Source organism: Primulina tabacum, chromosome 1 (genome assembly GCF_025594145.1).
Source record: "Primulina tabacum isolate GXHZ01 chromosome 1, ASM2559414v2, whole genome shotgun sequence".
NCBI classification, from domain to species: Eukaryota; Viridiplantae; Streptophyta; class Magnoliopsida; order Lamiales; family Gesneriaceae; genus Primulina; species Primulina tabacum.
The window spans coordinates 6,434,490-6,454,293 of NC_134550.1; the positions used below are offsets into that span (position 1 = coordinate 6,434,490).

The window sequence follows — 19,804 nt, forward strand, 5'->3', positions numbered from 1 at the left end:
GGTTGTTTAAAAATCACACAATCGCAACAACAAGCCTTTATAGCATAGTGTAAACTGAAACCAGTTTATAAATCATAATTCAACGAAATAACATTGTCTTACAACTCAAAACGAAACAGTAAATAATGCGGAAACGTCTTACAATTTATTTAGTCATAAAATTCGAAATATAATCTATTATTGGTCTTGCACATCATCAGCCCCAAAAGTGTTCCGATTCCTCCTCCTCGAGTTCCTCCTCGGATTTCTCTGGAAAAAGTTGTAAGGGGTTGAGTATTTTGGGAATACTCAGCAAGTGGGGGCGAACAGCAAGTGGGGGCGAATCGAGTACAATAAAACAACATGCATAATTTCGAAATTTAAACCTTTAACCCATGACTTGCAAACATAATTCATAGCACATGCATAACATTGATCATCACTGAGATTCATCTGCTTTCTATGGTTTACTGATATCAGTCCCTAATTTTACTCCTTTAAGGGGGCGAGGCTGTATACCGGTTATATCCCCCACCACGTAAGGGTACGTCATGGTTGAGATTCCCACCCATATACAGTCGACTCCTCATAGTGCTTAAAACCGTGTGACAACCAACATGAGAAAAAAAAAACGGAATTTGTACTCGACTATTTTTGAAACCGAACACATGCATAATCCGAAAATGTAACTTTAAAACAGCCCACTTACCGTATATCTTGATGCTAAAAACGTGGATGCTTGGCTTCAGGAATTGGGTCGCTTCTCGTTCCTGTTCGGACAGCGCTTCGGCTTCGATTTCTAGCCTACTTCGGGACGATTTTCGGGCAAAGTTTTGGCTAAGGGAGCTGCTGAATTTTCGAGAGTTTCAGCAAGGGATTTTCGAAAATTAGGGTAGGGAATCTATTTCCGCATCTGATAAAATATTATATCACCATAGAACATGTGTAGGTTGAGGACTAGTATACACACAATTTAAAGCCCTCGGCAATTCGACTATGTCAAACCAATTGATTTTAACAAATAATGCGCCTAGCGGCTTAGAAAAACAATAATTTTTCAGTTAATAAAAAATCTCATAAAAACTTTTTAAATAAATTTATAATTTATTCCAAACTATCATCTCATAGAACTTATAAAATTCAATTATTTACTCGTTATCTCTGCAAAGTATTGTATTATTATTATTCAAAAAATAATTACAAAATATAAAAAAATAAACTCAAATCTTAAAAAAAGAAAAAAACCAAATGAATGCATTCACACAAACCTTAAATACCCAATTAAAATAATGCATAAAACATAACCAGATATATTTCTATTGCTAAGTTACACTTTATATTCTAACTCTTTTTTTTCAATCCTTCAGGAAACAACTCATCTGTCAATGCTGGAGCAATCCATTGAATCTGATAAAAAGTTGTATCCCACAAGTCGTCATCTCCTTCCAAAGTTAAAATCTCCTTTTCCTTCATCCTCTGCACAATCTTCCTTAACAAATCCGGAATCGTGTTCGGGATTTTCGATTCCCCGTATCCTCCCAAATCGGCCTTCATACAAGTATCCATCCTTCTTAATATTCCCAGCCAAAATGTCCTGAAGTTGGGACTTTCGGAAATAGGCATCAAGAAGTGCAAGCATAGTTCTGTCAAAACTTCCATCGAAAGCTTAAGCGTGTTCTCCATGCTTCTTGTCTCCCTCTCGGCATTCTCTCGTCTCGAGTACTGTTGCATCTTTTCGTGCAAGTCATCGACCATAGCGAACACGATGTTATAGAAAGAGTTGATGCAGTTCATAGGTGTGAATAAGATATCCTCGGCTAATACGAAGCACTTTTGTAGGGATATGACAGCACGGTTTCGCACTTCTTCTCTTCTTGCTAAGCTTGTTTTCCTAAGGGATTCTCCGAGTTTCTGAAAGAAGCTTACGGGGTTGTAAATCCGCGTACTTTCTTCTATAGAAGAGATGCTTGTGTTGCTTGCCATGCTCATGCAACTTCCAGGATCAGAATATCCTGTCCTATACCATTCGACCAACAAATTCGCTGATTCTGCAAGTAAATCCATTATTTTCACGTTACACTCGACTCGACTATGCTTTAGCGCTACAAACGAGAATGCACAATCTATGCAGTAGGAATAGTTTGTTCGAGTAATGTGGAACTCATCAGACATCAAACCGATTAGGGTCTCGACACCTTGGTCGTATGTTTCGTGGTGACGTCCCGTGACAGATAAAAGATTTAGGACAGACATCCAACCCAATTGCGTAAGTAATTTGTCGGGGTACTCTGTTATGATTTTGCTCACAGATTGTAACAAGAATTCGCAGCAAGTATCAAGAATCTCCTTTTCCATCCTCCACATCAAATTTATCGACTTGAAGATTAGTTCTTCCACATCCTCCAGTTCCGAGGCCAGAAGCTTGAGGCACATTTTCATCAGGCATAATATGGCCTTTTCGGCAAATGGGATCGGTGAAAAAAGCGGAAATTGTGCCACTTCCAAGAAGAACTCATGGTACTGAGGCCAGAATTTTGAGAATCGGTGCATATTTGCCAACGAAATGGAATTAATTAGGTCCCAACAAAACGCCACCGTCTCTTCCTCCTCAATTGAGGTGCTGAACTTTTGACCTTTCCCAGCTGCAGTAAATATAATACAACGCCCAAGATCAAGTATCGAATCATCAGGTAGGATTGAACTAGTGGTGAATATGCTTCCGATACGACAATGTTGAATGATTTTCATGTTTTGTTCGAATTCACTCAAGCCAAGATTCAGAGCTTCTTCTACTGTCTCCATTGACAGGATATTAACAAATCTACCCATTATGCCAGAAGAACGGCGAAAGTGTGCAACTTTAGGAACATTACTAGGAAAAACAACACCGCCTGAATCAAGTTTTTCATCTTGTGACTCGGAGTTGACTATATCAGAATCATTCTCTGGTTCTAGAACCGACTGTGGAAGTAACTTAAGTCTCTTGAGCTTCAATAAGCAATCAATAATGGTCCTCCAGCCCCCTCGAATCGAACCTTTGAATGTATTTGCTACAGTAAAAATTGCCAGAGTTGCCATTTTTGGTTTAATGTCATTGCTGAAAGCATATAGCGTTTCCTCAGCTGTTGCGTAAGGGTTTAGCAATGCCGTGAATTTGGAAAATGTGCTAAGAAGCTCATCAAGAGTGTCCTCGAGTCCATACTGAGCTATTCGAGAGATTGAAAACAGTGCTTCAATGCATTCATGGAGGATTTCTTCATCATCGGTGTGCTCAAAAACTGCCGCAAGGGTCGCGACTGAGGGTCCGGCTATGGTAGCAAACATATCTCTTCCTATTCGACGATCAAAATCACATAATATATAGGGTTGAATGATCTTGGACCGATTTATCAACTGGATCCATCGACTTGGATTCATTTTTGCTGGTGTTCCGGATTGGTTAAAAATTGCGATGGCATTGGTTGCAATGGAATGAAATAGCTCAGAAAGGTATTCTCGGGGGAGATCGCTTCCACCATTTATTGCTCTATTGTTTCTAATGAATTCTTCCTCTGTCATTTTCTTTTTCACTTGTGCATTGTGTTGATCAGTGTTCAGCATAATGAGCGAATAGCACAGGACAAAGACTGCATCCTTGCTCACGAAGATTTCTGAGGATTGCTGGTCATAGAATTTTTCTGAGAATGCTTCAAGAATTCTTTGTATCTTTTGAGACTCTCCTGGCAGTCTAAACGTCTCCAGGTACGTTCGAAGAGCGGTGTCAAGAATCATTCCTGAGAACTCAAATGTGTTTGTGAACTCATTGAGGACTTGGATGTGAAAATCATCGGGATCACCTAGGTAATCTCCGATCATCGTCTTGTCTAGCCTCGGAGTGTACCGAAAGAAGAGAGCGTGTGCTTTGGGATCCGGTGGATCAGATATCAAGCGAGAAATCTTTAGATACTCCAATCCCTTTTTGTCATCTCGGTTAAAATGACTGCCGGCGATCAATATCTTCCGTTTTTGCAGCTTTCTCACCCTCACATAATCCACCCAACTGTCTGTATTTTCCTCTTTCGGCTTCTCTTCCCAAAAAGGCCTGTACCCAGAAATCTCAACTAAGTGCATTCCCGAAGGTATGGACTCTTCCTCTTTATCAATGTTATCAGCAATATTGTGAAAAATACCTACGAGGCCTTCGAAAGCTTGCACCTGAATACTGGTTAAGGCACCACCGGTGGGGAACGCATACTTGCAAAGCAACTTTCCTGTCTTTTCAAACACGTTACTAAAAGTCGGATCACAGTCATAGTTCACATACGCTTCAACAATAAATGAAGGCTGCCTACAAAAATTCACCACCGCTTCGATTGCTACTTCTTGGAGTTGGAGCGGGCTTCCTGCATTGGGGACTTTAAGCAACACATATGAAAAAAAGGCTTCCAGCTGGAGGCGAATAGACCTGAAAAGTAAAGGTAACAAGAAAAGTTGCCTGAGACCAAAGCTAAAACTCAAGAAATTAGCTTATTAGATGGCAGAGCCTTCACAACATAATAATAATCATTATTTCTTATTTCGTGTAGCCGACGTAGGGAATGTCACAGTTTGAGTGCTAACCGACGTAGAAAGTGGTATATGTTGAGAACGGTGCTACAAATCATGGACAAAACTAGTGGGCTTGAGTTCGCGCCGTAATGGATTAAATGGTGAAACAAATCATCATGTATCTTCCTCAAAAGTTTCGGATGCTTGCCTATGCTATCTCCACTCAATTCTATTGCAGAATTGATCAAAACCAATGCGAAATGCTGAATATTTTCATCTGATGTTAAGCCATCGGTATCCATTATCTCCACAACATTTAGCAAGGAGCACAAGAAATGGAAGATATCAATCGCCGAGCGAATCCCATATCCCGTATCCATATTATTGTCTTCTGTATCTGATTCCGAATTCTCCCAATCATTCACCTCGATTTCAGGCAACCTCGAATATATGATCTGTATCAGCTCGTGCATGGTGTACCTACCATTGCGTTGGAGCAAATCTCCACGGCCTGTAGACTGCTGAACCACTTGAAAACATGTATTCACCACCGTACATACAGAATGATCGGTGAGCAATACGGAGGCCCGATGCCTCATAATCAAGGTCAAGACCTGCAGAATTCTCATCATCACAGCTTCTTCTGCTGCAGGATTCGTTCTCTGCAGACGACAACCTGTTATTGCAGTCACAGCCAAATTTACAACATCTTTGGCCCCCGGAGTTTTCTCATCAAACACCCCAAGCCGAAGGATTTTCAAGATCGACTGCAGGGCCACGGCTGTGGCAGCAGCCGGAATATCATCACTTTGAATCACATCCAGAAAAGGCGAAAGATACAACGAGGGATCCACCGTTCGCCATTCTTGTTGCGGATTGAAAAGAAGGGCTCTCAAAGATTTCAAAGATTGTAAAATTGACGCATCAAAATTCTCATCTGGATGATGGTAGATCCCGGTATTTTGATCTGGGGCACGACGAATCACGGCTAGAACAGCTCCGATCTCTGTGTTTAACATGCAAGATACTCCTAGCTCTTTCCTTTTGGCTTTTGTCATGTTGGATTTGATGGTTTCATCGTGTTCTTTGTTATCCATGAATCAGTGTTTAATGATTATCCGGGGAAGACAAACATTAGCAATGAAAAGTCAGTTAAGTTGGTTACATGAGAGAATTAATAGAATTTCTCTTTTCCGATATACATGCATGCCCAGGAAGAGAATGCTATTTGTTTGTATTTTTTTCTTTTATTTTTATTTTTCGTGGTAGGGATTTAATAATTGAATAATTACTTCTGCTTTCGTTTTTTAAAAAATAAATCGCCAAGAAAACAAGTTTTATTAAATAATTATATCAAATATAAAAAAAATATTAGGACCACCCCCCAGTTTATCATTTTTTTCATGATGTTAAATACTTTTCTTGTTGTATCGAATAATAATAATAATTTTCTTGTTCAAAGAAATCCAATTTTTTTAGAAAAATTTGTTCTCAGAGTTATCATTTTCATAAAATCGGAAAACGCTGAATGACAAATTTTGACGATCAAAATATTACAGAAACAAAGAATAATGGATAACATAAGTAAATTAAATCTGTAATGAGGAATCAGAGCAAACAAATAATTTTTAAATTAAAAAAATCTATAATAAAGTACGAACCACGAATTTGTAAACTTAACATACCAAGTTCTTATCATGTAACGTGTTCCAAAAATTTGACTGCCCCAAATGAATCATAATCTACCAGAGCTAAATCCTTGAAATCCTCTTTTAACTTGCAATTAGAACACCTCTTCTTGGACATATATACGTAGTCTATGGTAACTTCTTTCAAAATTTTCACGTCATGTCGATAATCATCATGATTATTCTTCCTTTGGGTTCAGATCTTTCGCCTTAGTGTTTTGCTTCGTTTGTTTAACAGTGTTATATCCCAGAGGTAAGGCTCGATCACTCTCTTTTTAAGGTGATTCTGACTTATACAAAGGTTAGAAGTCTTCTTCATATGGCGAGAAAATACAAACCATTGTTCATACGGATGAGTAAAACATGAATAAGAATTCCAATACCGACTAACCCAAAAAAAAAAATCTATCATACCAAAGTCCCTGTTATTATTCAAATCAAGTTGTTAGAATAGAATCAACTACTTGTGGGCATAATCATGTAATGAATTTTGCAGTTTCTAACAATAGCAATCAGCCCTCGCACAAAATTAGAATGCATGAAACTCTGAGTAACCTTATTGTCGATCCCATGTTTAAATAAGAAAAAGATCAAACGGCAGAATAAAGGAAATGGACTTCAGATTGACCTTGAGAGAGGATGATTCGGCTACATTATGTCGCGCCATTTTCCGGGTAAATGTGCTTCTTTTGAACATCCTCCAGCGAAACTGCGGTGCCACAATCTGGAACGGCAAGGATCTCACGGATGAACTTTATCAAAGAACATAGCCCACCCAAGAAGTTGTGGTCAATAACACCCTCACCTTCGAAAACATGTGCAAAATCAATAAGCTTGATTTCTACTCGTGGGTTTATTCCATTTGACGTGAGCTCATTTTCAAACATCAAAAGAATCGAGCAAGAATAGAAACAATACATTGTTTGATCCTCAAACCATGCTTTTAACTCCAGTAACTGTGACAAAATGCCAGAGGGACCACCGTACACGATTGAAGCAAAAGAGCAATCTGGTTCTGAATCCAACACCCCAGATGCATTGGAAGAAACAAACTTTCTTAGAAGTAGCTTAACATCATCTGCTGAAAGAGACTGAACGGACTTCTTCCCAGGTTTCCACATCACAGACTTTTGAGTCTCGTAAATTTGCAACCCAGATAACCTGAATCCTAGTGGAAGGCTCGAAGTTTCTCTGTCTTTCTTCAAACACTTCTGGATATAGTGCTCTGGTGCTTGTGGAGCCCAAGTTCTTGAACCTATCTTAATGTCCATTATTGATGGATTACTTCTACCAAAATTAAGATCTTGTAAAACAAGATGAGGTTTCAAGCCAGATGCATCAGATGCCTCAACAAGCTGGGTGCCATGGAAGTTGGGGAAGAATTTGCGAATGTGATCTGGAATTTTGGTATTCAAAGAGAATGAGGTATAGAAAATAACTTCATTAGATCCACGTTCATCACCTTGGAGAGGCTTGTAGAAACGGCCCGAATCATCAATAAGAGGGCCTAGCTTCCCATCAGCGGCAGTGTGTCCTGCAACTTGGTTCTTTGGGATCTTGAGCATGACTGCTTACTGTAAGGAAATAATCAACAAATATGCTCTAATAAACTCAATAAATCAACCCTCCAAAATACTTCAATTGCATAAATGACCTACAATACAGGGATAGCAAATCCATTACCATCTTACATTTTACCGACAGACAAGCATCCTATCGTCGAATGCAGAAAAGACCGCAATTCATCCTTCGAAAATATATCCCCTTGATGGCTTGACGCCAAGCTAGTTGACTTTATAGTATTTCAAACTACTTATGCTTAATTCATAGTTCCATACTAAGCAAGAAACATTCATTGACAAAATAATAATTAGAAACTTCAAGAAACTATACCGTGGATAGCAATTCTAAATTCTTCAAATATTTAAGTGATTTATATGAAACATCTATAATCAATCATACTTAAAAATAATCCATTAATCAGCTTCAAGCATGTAAACAAACATCTTTAGAACCATCCCATAAACAAATAGACATGCATAAGAACAAAGACCTAAAAAAATGTCCTAAAGATCCCAATTTTTACCTAATTTTTCTACAAATTCAGAGAAATCAGCTGCTTCCATAAAAAAATTCTTCCTTTTTCTGGTTGATCTCCATGAAACTCGCACCAAGCAAGGACATAGCTTCTGGCATTTCTCCAGGTCGTCGCAACTTACCGCTCCCTCCGAAGATTTTATTTTGACTCAGTAAAATTATTGTATCTATTTAAACATAAGGGTTTCTATATTAGAATAATACAAAAAAATGTAATTAATGATATTTTGTTTATTGGCAAAAATTTGTGTGAGATGGTCTCACGGATTGTATTTTGTGAGACGATGTCACGGATCGTATTTTGTGACATAGTATTTTGTGACACTGAATATCTTATTTAGCTCATCCATGAAAAAATATGACTTATTATGCTAAGAATATTACTTTTTTATTGTGAATATCGATAGAGTTGACCTGTCTGACAGATAAAGATTCGTGAGAACATTTCACAAGAGACATACTCTTTATTATAATAAACTTGGAGCCCTTTGTTTTTATTGTATTTGTAATACAATTATTTTATTATTTAAATTTAAACAAATCCTAATAATATTGATGAAAATAATTATAAATAGTGTTGGAAATTTATTTATTTTTTGTGTTATTCATATTAAAAAACATAGTGTTGGAAATTTATTTATTTTTTACTTTAAATATTCAGTATTATCCATAAATATCTTCTTAAATTTTAGCGAGAAATTATTTTTTCAAAAAAATTCTAAACTCTGTAAACATGGCTTATAGGTTTATATTTCACATTCAAACCAATGTACAATTTATGAATGCTTAAAAAGCTTCGTATTGTTGAATGTCCAATCCGTTCAAAACAAAGTATATCTCATCTGTGCAAACTATCGCCAGAGACAAACTCAAGCTTAATACCACCATCCAATTCAATCAAACTACACCCAGCACTCTTCTTGATCCCCCATTTTCAATCACTCAATCTCCGCACATTCGTCAAATCATCCCACCTCTACACATTCACGTACATATGAGCCAAAACCGAGTACACCCCTCCATCTTCTGGCTTTACCTCCATCACATGGTTGGCAGCATCCTCCGCCACCTCGAGATTCCCTTGTATTTTACACCCTCCAAGCAATCCTCCCCAAACAAACACATCTCCGCCCATTGGCATCGCCTGTATCAACTCCACGACTTCCTTGATTAATCCCGCACGTCCAAGCAAATCTGCCATGCATCCATAATGCTTCAATTCCAGTGGGACATCGTAAACACACTCCATTTCCCGAAAGATCACCCTGGCCTCATTTATAATCCTCGAGTGGCTGCAGCCCACGAGAACCCCTAAAATAGTCACTCCATCAAGTCTAATAGTAATAGCATCTTTAACCAGTCTTGAAAAGTATTTTAGCAACAATTTGTCATTTCCATGCATAGCCAGCACAAAAGGCACAGCATTCCATGAAGATACGTTCTTTACAAGACAGGAATCAAAGACGTCCTCCTTAGCAAACCCCATGGAACCACATTTTACATACATGTCTACCAATCCAGTCCCCAGATATGAATCTAATCTAATCCCGTCTCTCTCAATTTGATCATGTATTTTCTTCCCTTTCGTCAGCTCCCCGACCTGTGCACAAGCTGAAAGTATAGAAACCAGAGCTACATTGTCAAAATTTACCCTCAAATGAACAATTCAATCAAACAAATCTATTGCCGCAACACAATAACCTAATTTCCCATACCCAGCCAAAAGGGTACCCCAAGAAACCGAGTCTCTGTCAGACATTTGATCGAACATCATTCTCTCCTTCTCCATCTCACCCGCCATCACAAACCCATCAATCATCACATTATGAGTCACCACATCTCAATATATGACTACAAAAACTTGGCACACTCATTTTTAATTCCGTAATTCTAATGATTCTCTAGTAACTCAATTTTGTCATCTTCAAATAATTGTTCGATATTTCCTCGAAAATTTTCACTTAAATTATTTCAACGAAATTAAATGACCATAATGTTGTATAAAAAAACCATTAATGCTTAGCATACATATTTATTTATTTTTGTTTCAAAATAAAAATAAAAATGGGACGATATAAAATAAATTTACTTCTTACAGTTTTATGGTTTAACCTAAATTCAAACCCACATCTCTCATACAGGAGAAAGGTTTGAAACGAAAAAGAAATGAGTAGGTCTCTTGTGAGATGGTTTCACGAATATTTATCTGTGAGATGAGTCAATCCTACCGATATTCACAATAAAAAGTAATACTCTTAGCATAAAAAACAATATTTTTTCATGGATGACCCAAATAAAAGATACGTCTCACAAAATACGACATGTGAGACCGTATCACACAAGTTTTTCTCTATAAACATTTATTCTCACAGTCCATTAGCAACATTTCCTTTTTCTTTTAAAAAAATTTATTTATTTTTTGGCCTTTTTTATATTCTAATTCTTCCAGTTTTCTTTTGTTTTAAAAATTATTTTCTCCTTGTCAATTTTTTTTTAACAATATCTAGTCAAGTTTTCTTGTATCATTTTATCATATTTTAATTGGAAAAATATTTGTGTGAGACGGTCTCACGGATCGTATTTTATGAGACAGATATCTTATTTGGGTCATCCATGAAAGAATATTATTTTTTATGCTAAGAGTATTACTTTTTATTGTGAATATCAGTAGGGTTGACCCGTCTTACATATAAAGATTCGTGAGACTATCTCACAAGAGACCTACTCTTGTAATATATATTTCTAACTATATAATCGTGCAACGACCACATAGATTAATCTTATAATAATCTTTGATATTTATTTTTTCAATTTAAAAATAATTAAAATATTAATTTATTTTGGATTTAACATAAATTATTTTGTGCTCGGAAACAAAAACACTCTAAAAACTAGATACCAATCTGAATAAAATCGAACATGTAAAAGATAAAAAAAAGAAAAAATCAAACCTTATGTAATCGAGTTTTGCGCTTCGTTGTAGTAATTTTTTTGAAAAATTGAATGGAAGCAAAAATTGAAAAACGGAGGAGTTGAACATGTGGAAAGATGGGGAAAAAGAAAAAAGAGTGAAAATGAAACATAAAAAAAATGTTTTTTTCCCACAACAAAAGAGGGAAACAAAAGACTTAAAAAAGAAGAGAGATTTTTTTTAAAAAAAAAAACCCCAAAAAATAAAAGAATTTGAGTATATATAATAAAAAAAGGCCAAAAAAATTTAAAAGTAGTAAAAATAAAGAAAGAAAATGTTGATAGTCAGTCGGCTGTGGGAGTAAAACGAATTCCCACAGCATCTACGTTCCCAGGTTTATGTCATTTAGGGGTGAAGTAAGGTATTTAATAATTAACTAAAAATTCAAAACAAATATTTATAAAAATAATAATATTTTGATTTAAACGAGTAATAAAAAATCTCGCATAAATATGATAATTATGTTTCTTTAGTTTAAATATTTAAATTTAGGCGTCTAATTATCTAAACTATAAATTGCTATACAAAAGAAACAATTGTTTAGAAAATCAAACATTTTACAAAATAAATATTACACTATGAAAATTTGTGACCAACCCAACCCAATTTTTGGGGCCAAATTTTTTCATGTGTTATGCATTCCTATTTAAAATTGTCCAATGTGTCACCCGCCCTTGAAATAGCGAAAATCCATCGTTAGGCTTCCAAAATCGAATTTTTGCCGTTTTTAGTAATTTTTGAATTACTAATAACTTCGCATAAGAAACTCCGAATTTTGATTCCAAAGATTGTTCCGTAAATCTCATGACCTAAGATTTCTATCGATATCAAAATCTCCAAACTTTCTATGTTTGGAAAATTTCTTGAAAAAAATCTCATTCGACCTATATACGTGGCGAAATTACTTGAAATGCCTATTTTTTTTTTTTACTACTTTCCAATTATTGTTGGTATTGTCACAATTTTTAGGGATTCTGGTAAGCCACTTGTTTATTTTGTTCTAGGTAATGACAGCCCATCGTACTCGCACCAAAGTCGCCATCCATATGCATTAGAAGACCATCACCGACAAGGAAGTTATCAGTTAAGAACCTTAAGACTGAACTCGCTTAAGAGCATGAGGAGAAAGAGGAACTCGTCGAGGTCCTCGAGACTTTGAAAAGTGAGAAGCAGGAGCTAGAAAAGATTAAAGACCATCTTCAGACTGACGTACCGAGGTTCGCCTTTTATCACAACGCAGCGAAGGGACAACATGAAGTAACCAAGAAAAAGCTAGAGGCTTTCTAGGACACTGTCTCTGAATTGGACGACTTATGCAACCAACTGTTAGAGAAAACCCATGCACTTTGGTCTCAAATTCAGTGGATCATGCTTTTTGAAGCACAAAGCCATCAAGAAGCTGACGCAACCGTTCAAGGACTACAAATTTTGTACCGGCTTTGACTAGTCCAAACACGGCCTTGTTTAACTTCATTGATCAACTACAAGAGGGGGAAGATCGTTAGAAGATTCCTCCCCCCAAGGAGGATCTTATGGAAGACAAAGTCGTAGAAGACATACAAATTATAGATGACTAGATTAGACTTCTAGTATTCTGCCTATTTGTAATAAAGATTTTGCCATCTATTTTCTTATTATTAAAGCCATCCAACTTTGATTTGTATGATTTTCTTTCAATTTGAAATAAATAAAAGTTTATGTGATCTATTCATTGATTGATTTTATGATCGAGCTACTATATATATACATATATGTATATAATAGAAAACTTGTATACTTCTAGGAAATTGCGGAAAGACCTCACCAAAACATTTGCAACCCGCGATATATCAATCGCAACTTCAACAACAACAACAACAATGATAATAATGAGGATGAGCTCCTGTCACCACCATTACCACCACTACCTGGGTTTAACCTCAACCAGATAGACTTGATACTAATAGTCACTATAGTGACAACAATACTGCAAGGATTGGTGAATCCTAACACTAATCAGTCACCACCATCTATGCCACCCAATGGAATCAAGTACCATTATGAATCCTTTCGAAAGAACCGAGTCTCAACTTTTGATGGCAATCTTGATCCAGAAGTTGGCCAAAACCGGCTCAAACATATTGAAACTCAGCTTTTGCGAGCAGCTCCGCCTCAACAGTAAGATCTCCGACCGGTGCATTGTTTCTGCCTCTTCAATCTATTCTAATTTTGTATGTATCCACCACCAACCATGGTGGCCTACTGTCTTTTCTTCTATGGCTGCTGGACAAATTTGACTAAAATTGCACAAGGACCTCAAAACATCTTTTAAAAGGTGCATGCTGTTCCACTAAAGTCGTCGGTGAAAAACAAAAGAAAGACCCCAATATCAAGCGGTTTCTCTTTGTGGTACGCACTTACATGGAGGGATCGGAGGGATTAATTTCACCGTTGCTAGCACTAGTTAGGTTTGGTAAAATTATAACTAACTAGCGGTAACAATGTAATTTAAATTTTTTAAATTATACAACAATCAAAACATCATATTTCGATTGTCCTTCTAACAAATCCGATAATCATTGATTCTCGACAATACATGTGTATGAGAGAAGAAATATTATTGAAAATTTATAGTTCTTAGAAGTTTGATTTTAAAAAACATTGTCAATATTGTCTAGTTTCTAGTATGAGACATGATAAAATATAACTGCAAATCATAAATTAGTTCATCTTTAACTACGCATATAAAAATTATAAACTAATGATTACTCAACCAGAAAATACAAGAAATAGCATAAACACAATTCTAATTTTTTAAACATAGAATTAACGCATGCTTAATCAAGTATTGTGAAATAGATAGATACATTCATGCATGCATACATATACAATTTGGTGAAATATATAAATACTACGTACATACATTATATAAATACTACATACATATATACATGAAGTAGATAAATGTATACATGCATACATAAACGTATAATCATACGTGAAATAGATAAATACATGCATGCATACATTTCTGAAAAATGTGGCAAAATGTTAATTTCGCCAAAGAACTAGTGCATTCTTATAGTGAAATTCCATCGTTTAGACCTCTGTAATCATGTTATTAGTAATTCAAAAATTACTAATAACTTCATGTAGGAAACTCAAAATTCGATTATGTCGATTGAATTACTAATAACTTCGTGTAGGAAACTCAAAATTCAATTATGTCGATTGTTCCATAAACCTCAGTGATGTAGGATTTTCAACTATATCAAAATTTCCGAACTTTTCATTTTCTGAAAAATTTCTCGAAAAAACCTCATTCAACCTATACATGCAATCTTGATATAGAAGTTGGCCAAAATTAGCTCAAGAATATTGAAACCTAACTCGGACGACTTGAAGTCTGGAAATGCTTAAAGTAGATGTGGTAACTTCATTCTTGGAAGAAAAAACAAACAAATGGTGAAAGACAGTTTCACCACTCACGACAACAGGTGGACCAATCACGTGGACACAGTTTTGAGGAAGATTTTTGGACCAACAAAAAAATTATATTTTACTTTTAACAGCCTAATTTGTTTCAAGTTTGTATTAAATTAATTAAATAATTTAATTAAAATAACTCTTTCTTCTATTCTTTAAATATTATTTAACCATGCCTAATTTATTTGCGGCAAATTGTCAATTTTAGTCATATATGTATTGATGTTTGACATGTTTAATCACACATGTTTCTGTGAAAAAAAAGTATTATGATTTTTTTTTTGAATTTTAGTCTTTCAAATACAGCTCAATTGAAAGCAAACGTATGGCTCAGATGAGAGCAAATGCTAGTCAAGTCGCTTTTATTTATAATTACCTCTTAACCATATATATGGCCACCAAATTAATAATTTTTTTTAAAAAAGAACAAACAAAAGATCAGCAGCCATCACACATTTATTCAATCCAAAATTCCCACACAGCATAAATAAAAAAGCATGAACATATACTTGTATCAAGTTTCAATCGCTTGGCTGAGTTTCTGCTTCCTTATAACATTCAAAACTTGTATCGATAGCCCTTCAGCTTACTTCACAGGCGATGTTTCGATCAACTGCGGTTCAAAAGAAACATCTGCAGCAAATAATGGCAGAGAATGGGCTGGGGATATACATCCAAAGATTGCTCCCTCTTTACAAATAAAGGGCTCATCCACTATATCGAGTGCCATCGATAAATTCATTTTAGCTGACCCAGTTCCTTACAGGAACGCCCGAATCTCTCGTTCCACGTTCTCCTACTCGTTCTGTATCGAACCAGGTCAGAAATTTATCCGCCTTCACTTTAATCCTACGGCATATAAAGGTTTCCAGAAGTTCAAGGACTTGTTCACGGTTGAGGCAGGTTCTTTCACCTTACTACATAACTTCAGTGCTTCACTGACTGCTGGTTCTCTTGGAGTGAAATCTTTTGTCAAGGAATTCTGCATAAACGTTCAAGAAAACCAACAACTCGAAATGGTTTTCTCTAGTCAATCGCAAGATACTTACGCTTTTATAAATGGGATTGAGATCAAATCTATACCATCACCACACTCTTACTTGCATGGTGTTGGCGTTGGCGAAAGCACCGCATTAGAGATGGTTCACAGAGAAAAAGTGAAGCGAGATACTCTTTTACCGAATGATGATTTCAGTGACGTGTTTAGAATGTGGAAAACTCATCAGGAAGAGAAACCAAACCAAATTAACAATATGAAGTGGAAAATACCTGTGTACGTTGGATTCAGGTACTTGGTCAGGCTTCATTTCTCTCGGCTGGGACTCGAGATGGCAGAGACTATAGATGTGATTTTAAAAGTCCTTGGTAAAGAAATGACTGCAGACATAGTAGTAGAAAGGGATCAAAATGGTATCCTGGGTTACAGAGATTACCTGGTGTTGATGACAGGGTGCAAAGAAGAAAAGCGTGTTCTATTGATATACCTACAATCAAAAGACAAATTTCTGGTTGGAGAACGACCCTTACTGGGATTCGAAATATTTAAGATCAGTAACCATGACAACAGCCTCGCTTCTCCAAATCCTATGTCTCTAGAACCGAGTTTGCCAATCTGGACAATCGAAAGTTTATTGTTAGTTCTTGGTCACAGAAATGCAATTCCTACAGTCGTTGCTCTGGTAAGCAGCATCGTTTATAAGTTGAGAGAAATTTGGGAAGCTAACAAAGGAAAGGAGGAAAACAAACCATCAGCCAGGGCTCAACGATTCTGTCGTCGTTTTTCCCTGGAGGAGATACAATTGGCCACTAGAAATTTTTCTCAAGAACTTTTAATAGGTAAAGGTGGATTTGGTAATGTCTACAAAGGAATCAATATTGGTAATGGCGGAGAGACTGTTGCCATAAAGCGACTAAAACCAAGCTCCAGGCAAGGGGCCACAGAGTTTTTAACAGAGATCGAGACACTTTCTGAGCTCAAACATCTCAATCTTGTGTCTCTGATTGGCTACTGCAATGAGCCTGGAGAAATGATTCTTGTTTACGAGTACTTGTCCGGTGGAACACTGTCTGACCACCTATACAACCTGGCAACAAGAAAAAATATTTTTTCTTGTCTCACCTGGAAGCAATGCCTTGGCATTTGCATTGGTGCCGGAAGAGGTTTAGACTATCTTCACACGGGTTGTGAAATCATACACGGAGATGTCAAAGCTTCAAACATCCTTTTAGACGATAATTTGATGGCTAAGCTTTCAGATTTTGGCACAGCCAAACACGAAAGTGGAAGCAATTTACAAAGCGAAGATAACACTCTCATTAAAGGCACACGTGGGTACTTGGATCCACATTATTTAAATAATCGTGAACTAACAAGAAAAAGTGACATATATGCCTTTGGTGTAGTGTTGTTGGAAGTACTATCTGGGAGACCTGCATTCGATCCAAGGGTAGCACGAGACGAACATGTTCTAACCGAGTGGGCTAGAGATAAAATAAGTAAGGGTGAAGTTGATCAAATTGTATTGGCGAGTTTGAGGGAGGAAATTTCACCGGACGGCTTAGAGTCATTTCTCAAAATTTCTACAAGATGCTTGCATGATGAACCCAAGAAGCGGCCAACAATGGCCCAGGTTGTGCTACAACTAGAATCGTTACTTGAGCAGAATGACAGCACGATAACTTCTGTACAGAATGAGACAAGCGTTGCTGAGGATTTGGGCCCAAGTAAAGATGCAAAAAATATACCGGCGGCCGCAGTAAGTGAGCAAGCTTTCACAACTGGTCGGAATGAACAACACCAAAACATGAGCAAAATGGCTATGTCAGAGCCTTCATCAGTAAGAACCAGAGGACATAAGCCATCTATGAATGGCCGATTGGACAAATCACATGCGAAAACTGAAATGCCAGGTATGATGCAAATCGTCAAACTATTCTCCATAAACATTAATTATGAAAATGTAACTGAATAAATATACTTTTGGATAGTGGAACGTCAAAAGGATAATGATCTTATAAACTTTCTCAACAACTCCGCTCTAGGAATTCAAAGAAAAACGACGGCAGGAAAAGAAAGGGATAAAGCGATTGTTGAAAAGCGGGTAATCCCCCGCTTGGGAACGTGGGACGAAAGCACCGAGCGGTGGACAAGAGACAGCCCCGGCCATACTCGCTTTTGTTAGATGGAAAGCAAAGTGATTGTTTGTCTCTACGTGATGCATATCATCAAAGAACTTGAAGGTGAATATTTTGACAAGAGCGTGTGAGCAGAATTTTATGTTAAAAATTCCAGGTCTTTTAATATTTTTATCCTTAATATTTTGTATTTTAAGTTTTTTTTAAAATAAAATTATGCAAAATACTAGATTTTATTTATATTAATATTCTGAAGTTTATAATACCATGTTCTCTAAATTTAAATATAGAAGATTAGATTATATTTTAAAACTTAATTTAGATGTAGTATATTATATTATTATATTTTAATAATTAATTTTTGGGAAAAAAATTGTGGGAAAATTTAATCGGGTGAATAAATAAATCCTTTTCTCAAATAACTTGAAAAATTATCTTATTCATGATTTTTTCCTAGCAGAGGTTATTATATATATATATATATATATATATATATATATATATATATTTAATTTAGTTTATGTTTGTAACTTGTAAGGTTCTTAAGCAAATGACCTGACAATTAGCATAAATTAAGGATAATTATTTAAAATAATTATCAACTCCGGATAATTAGACTGTGTTAGACATATATCGAATGATAAATGCAACATAAATTACATATAGGTAGAAATTAACACCGAACAATTTAAGTATATCACGCCAAACCAAGTTAAAAACATTTAAAAATATATATATATAAGCAGTGTAATCACACACCTAAGGACACATATTAAGATAGAATATTGTATTTTTTGATTATGCATGCTTGTTTTATGACATTTTGGTAATCTATGTTATCAAAATGCATTCTTTGTCATATATCTTCTAAGTTTTGGCAATTTTAGCTACTTTCATATAAAATTCTGATGTCACATTACACACACCAGTGCCACATCAACGTGACGTCGGAAGAATGACAAAAATTACAAATTTCTTGACACAACTTCTTTGGTTATCAAAGTAGTAAGTGGTGAATTTGCTACTTTTTTCAATGTTGGAATCCATAGTGGGATTATTATTTATTGATCATATATTCATCTTTTGGCTTTGCGCTATTTCCTGGCCTATGATTTCTAGGCTTCTATTTTTATCATATTGTTATTGTTTTTTTTTCAACGAAATTAATCATTAAAATCATGTAAAAAGTTCAAATACAAATAAAATAATCATCCTCACGATGATTGGAAAAAAAGACCTACAATAACAAGTTATCCTACGACATGCAAAACATCAACAAAGCCAGGAACACAACGTAAAACAATAATCTTAATCCTATGAACTAAATCTTCAATCTTGACCTTCTTATCCTCGAAAATAAGCCTGTTGCGTATATTCCAGATGCTATAAACAGTAGCTGCAAAAGTTTTTGGTGATCGACAAAATCAAAATAGTACTTGACTATTTCAGGAAACAACTGAAAAGTTTTATGTATAACAAGTACCGGTTCAACCGCTTAAAGAGTTCTGCCTATCGGATCAATCGCTTAAAGAGTTCAGACCACCTATCAGCTCAACCATTTAAAGTAGAAGAAGTTCAATCTTCTCAACCGGCTGTTCGGAGAACCTTATGTCGAAGTCATTAAAGAGCCATTTATTGCTCACTTAATGAAAGACATTCTCTGACCGGTTCAGAACATTCAAATGCGTGTGCACCGCAACAAGTCAATCATGTTATGCACAAGTCCTAAGATTGATCTGCATTTAAGTCACAATCCCAGAAGAGAAAGATTACTTATGTCCTACAATTTCTGATGGTAAAAACAGTTGCCATAAAAAGATACCCAGCCGTAACTCTTCAAGAAACGGGATTCAAAGCTGTGCTAGCAAAGAAAACATTAAATGGTTTGCTAAAGAACATTTAATGAAGTTGCAGTTGATATTGACACATCATTCCAAGGTTA

The 19,804-nt window shown here is 36.0% G+C and overlaps 3 protein-coding genes and 1 pseudogene across 6 annotated transcripts; 1 reads left to right on the plus strand and 3 right to left on the minus strand.

The window, feature by feature from the left end:
* Positions 1-1,173: 1,173 nt before the first annotated feature.
* LOC142537701 (ARF guanine-nucleotide exchange factor GNL2) lies at positions 1,174-6,480 on the minus strand. The gene is made up of 2 exons (XM_075643196.1): positions 4,579-6,480; positions 1,174-4,423 (listed from the first exon to the last, which is right to left on the minus strand). Exons 1-2 carry the CDS (start codon positions 5,601-5,603, stop codon positions 1,321-1,323), a joined length of 4,128 nt encoding a protein of 1,375 aa, XP_075499311.1. The 5' UTR covers positions 5,604-6,480; the 3' UTR covers positions 1,174-1,320.
* On the minus strand, positions 4,292-8,471 carry LOC142537708 (inositol polyphosphate multikinase beta-like). Of its 3 annotated transcripts, XM_075643211.1 has the most exons (3): positions 8,281-8,470; positions 6,823-7,768; positions 4,292-4,423 (listed from the first exon to the last, which is right to left on the minus strand). In XM_075643211.1, the coding sequence occupies exon 2, from the start codon at positions 7,757-7,759 to the stop codon at positions 6,848-6,850; it is 912 nt and encodes a 303-aa protein (XP_075499326.1). In that variant the 5' UTR covers positions 7,760-7,768; positions 8,281-8,470; the 3' UTR covers positions 4,292-4,423; positions 6,823-6,847. The 3 variants fall into 3 exon arrangements, with proteins under 3 accessions (XP_075499326.1, XP_075499322.1, XP_075499317.1); XM_075643207.1 differs by lacking the exon at positions 4,292-4,423 and having other exon boundaries at positions 6,601-7,848; positions 8,281-8,471; XM_075643202.1 differs by lacking the exon at positions 4,292-4,423 and having other exon boundaries at positions 6,601-7,768; positions 8,281-8,469.
* A 606-nt stretch (positions 8,472-9,077) lies between these two features.
* Positions 9,078-10,668, minus strand: LOC142556740 (pentatricopeptide repeat-containing protein At5g61800-like; annotated as a pseudogene).
* Positions 10,669-15,101: 4,433 nt separating this feature from the next.
* LOC142537722 (receptor-like protein kinase FERONIA) lies at positions 15,102-18,102 on the plus strand. Of its 2 annotated transcripts, none has more exons than XM_075643216.1 (2): positions 15,102-17,637; positions 17,716-18,102. In XM_075643216.1, exons 1-2 carry the CDS (start codon positions 15,225-15,227, stop codon positions 17,907-17,909), a joined length of 2,607 nt encoding a protein of 868 aa, XP_075499331.1. In that variant the 5' UTR covers positions 15,102-15,224; the 3' UTR covers positions 17,910-18,102. The 2 variants fall into 2 exon arrangements, with proteins under 2 accessions (XP_075499331.1, XP_075499333.1); XM_075643218.1 differs by having other exon boundaries at positions 15,103-17,637; positions 17,770-18,101.
* Positions 18,103-19,804: the final 1,702 nt, after the last annotated feature.

Bases quoted from the DNA above. Each gene is read 5' to 3' on its own strand.
- LOC142537708 (XM_075643211.1), bottom strand. From the start codon at position 7,759: ATGCTCAAGATCCCAAAGAACCAAGTTGCAGGACACACTGCCGCTGAT.
- LOC142537722 (XM_075643216.1), top strand. From the start codon at position 15,225: ATGAACATATACTTGTATCAAGTTTCAATCGCTTGGCTGAGTTTCTGC. The intron at 17,638-17,715 runs GTATGATGCAAA...ACTTTTGGATAG, and splicing joins TGCGAAAACTGAAATGCCAG to TGGAACGTCAAAAGGATAAT.
- LOC142537701 (XM_075643196.1), bottom strand. From the start codon at position 5,603: ATGGATAACAAAGAACACGATGAAACCATCAAATCCAACATGACAAAA. The intron at 4,424-4,578 runs GTTAGCACTCAA...TTTACTTTTCAG, and splicing joins ATATACCACTTTCTACGTCG to GTCTATTCGCCTCCAGCTGG.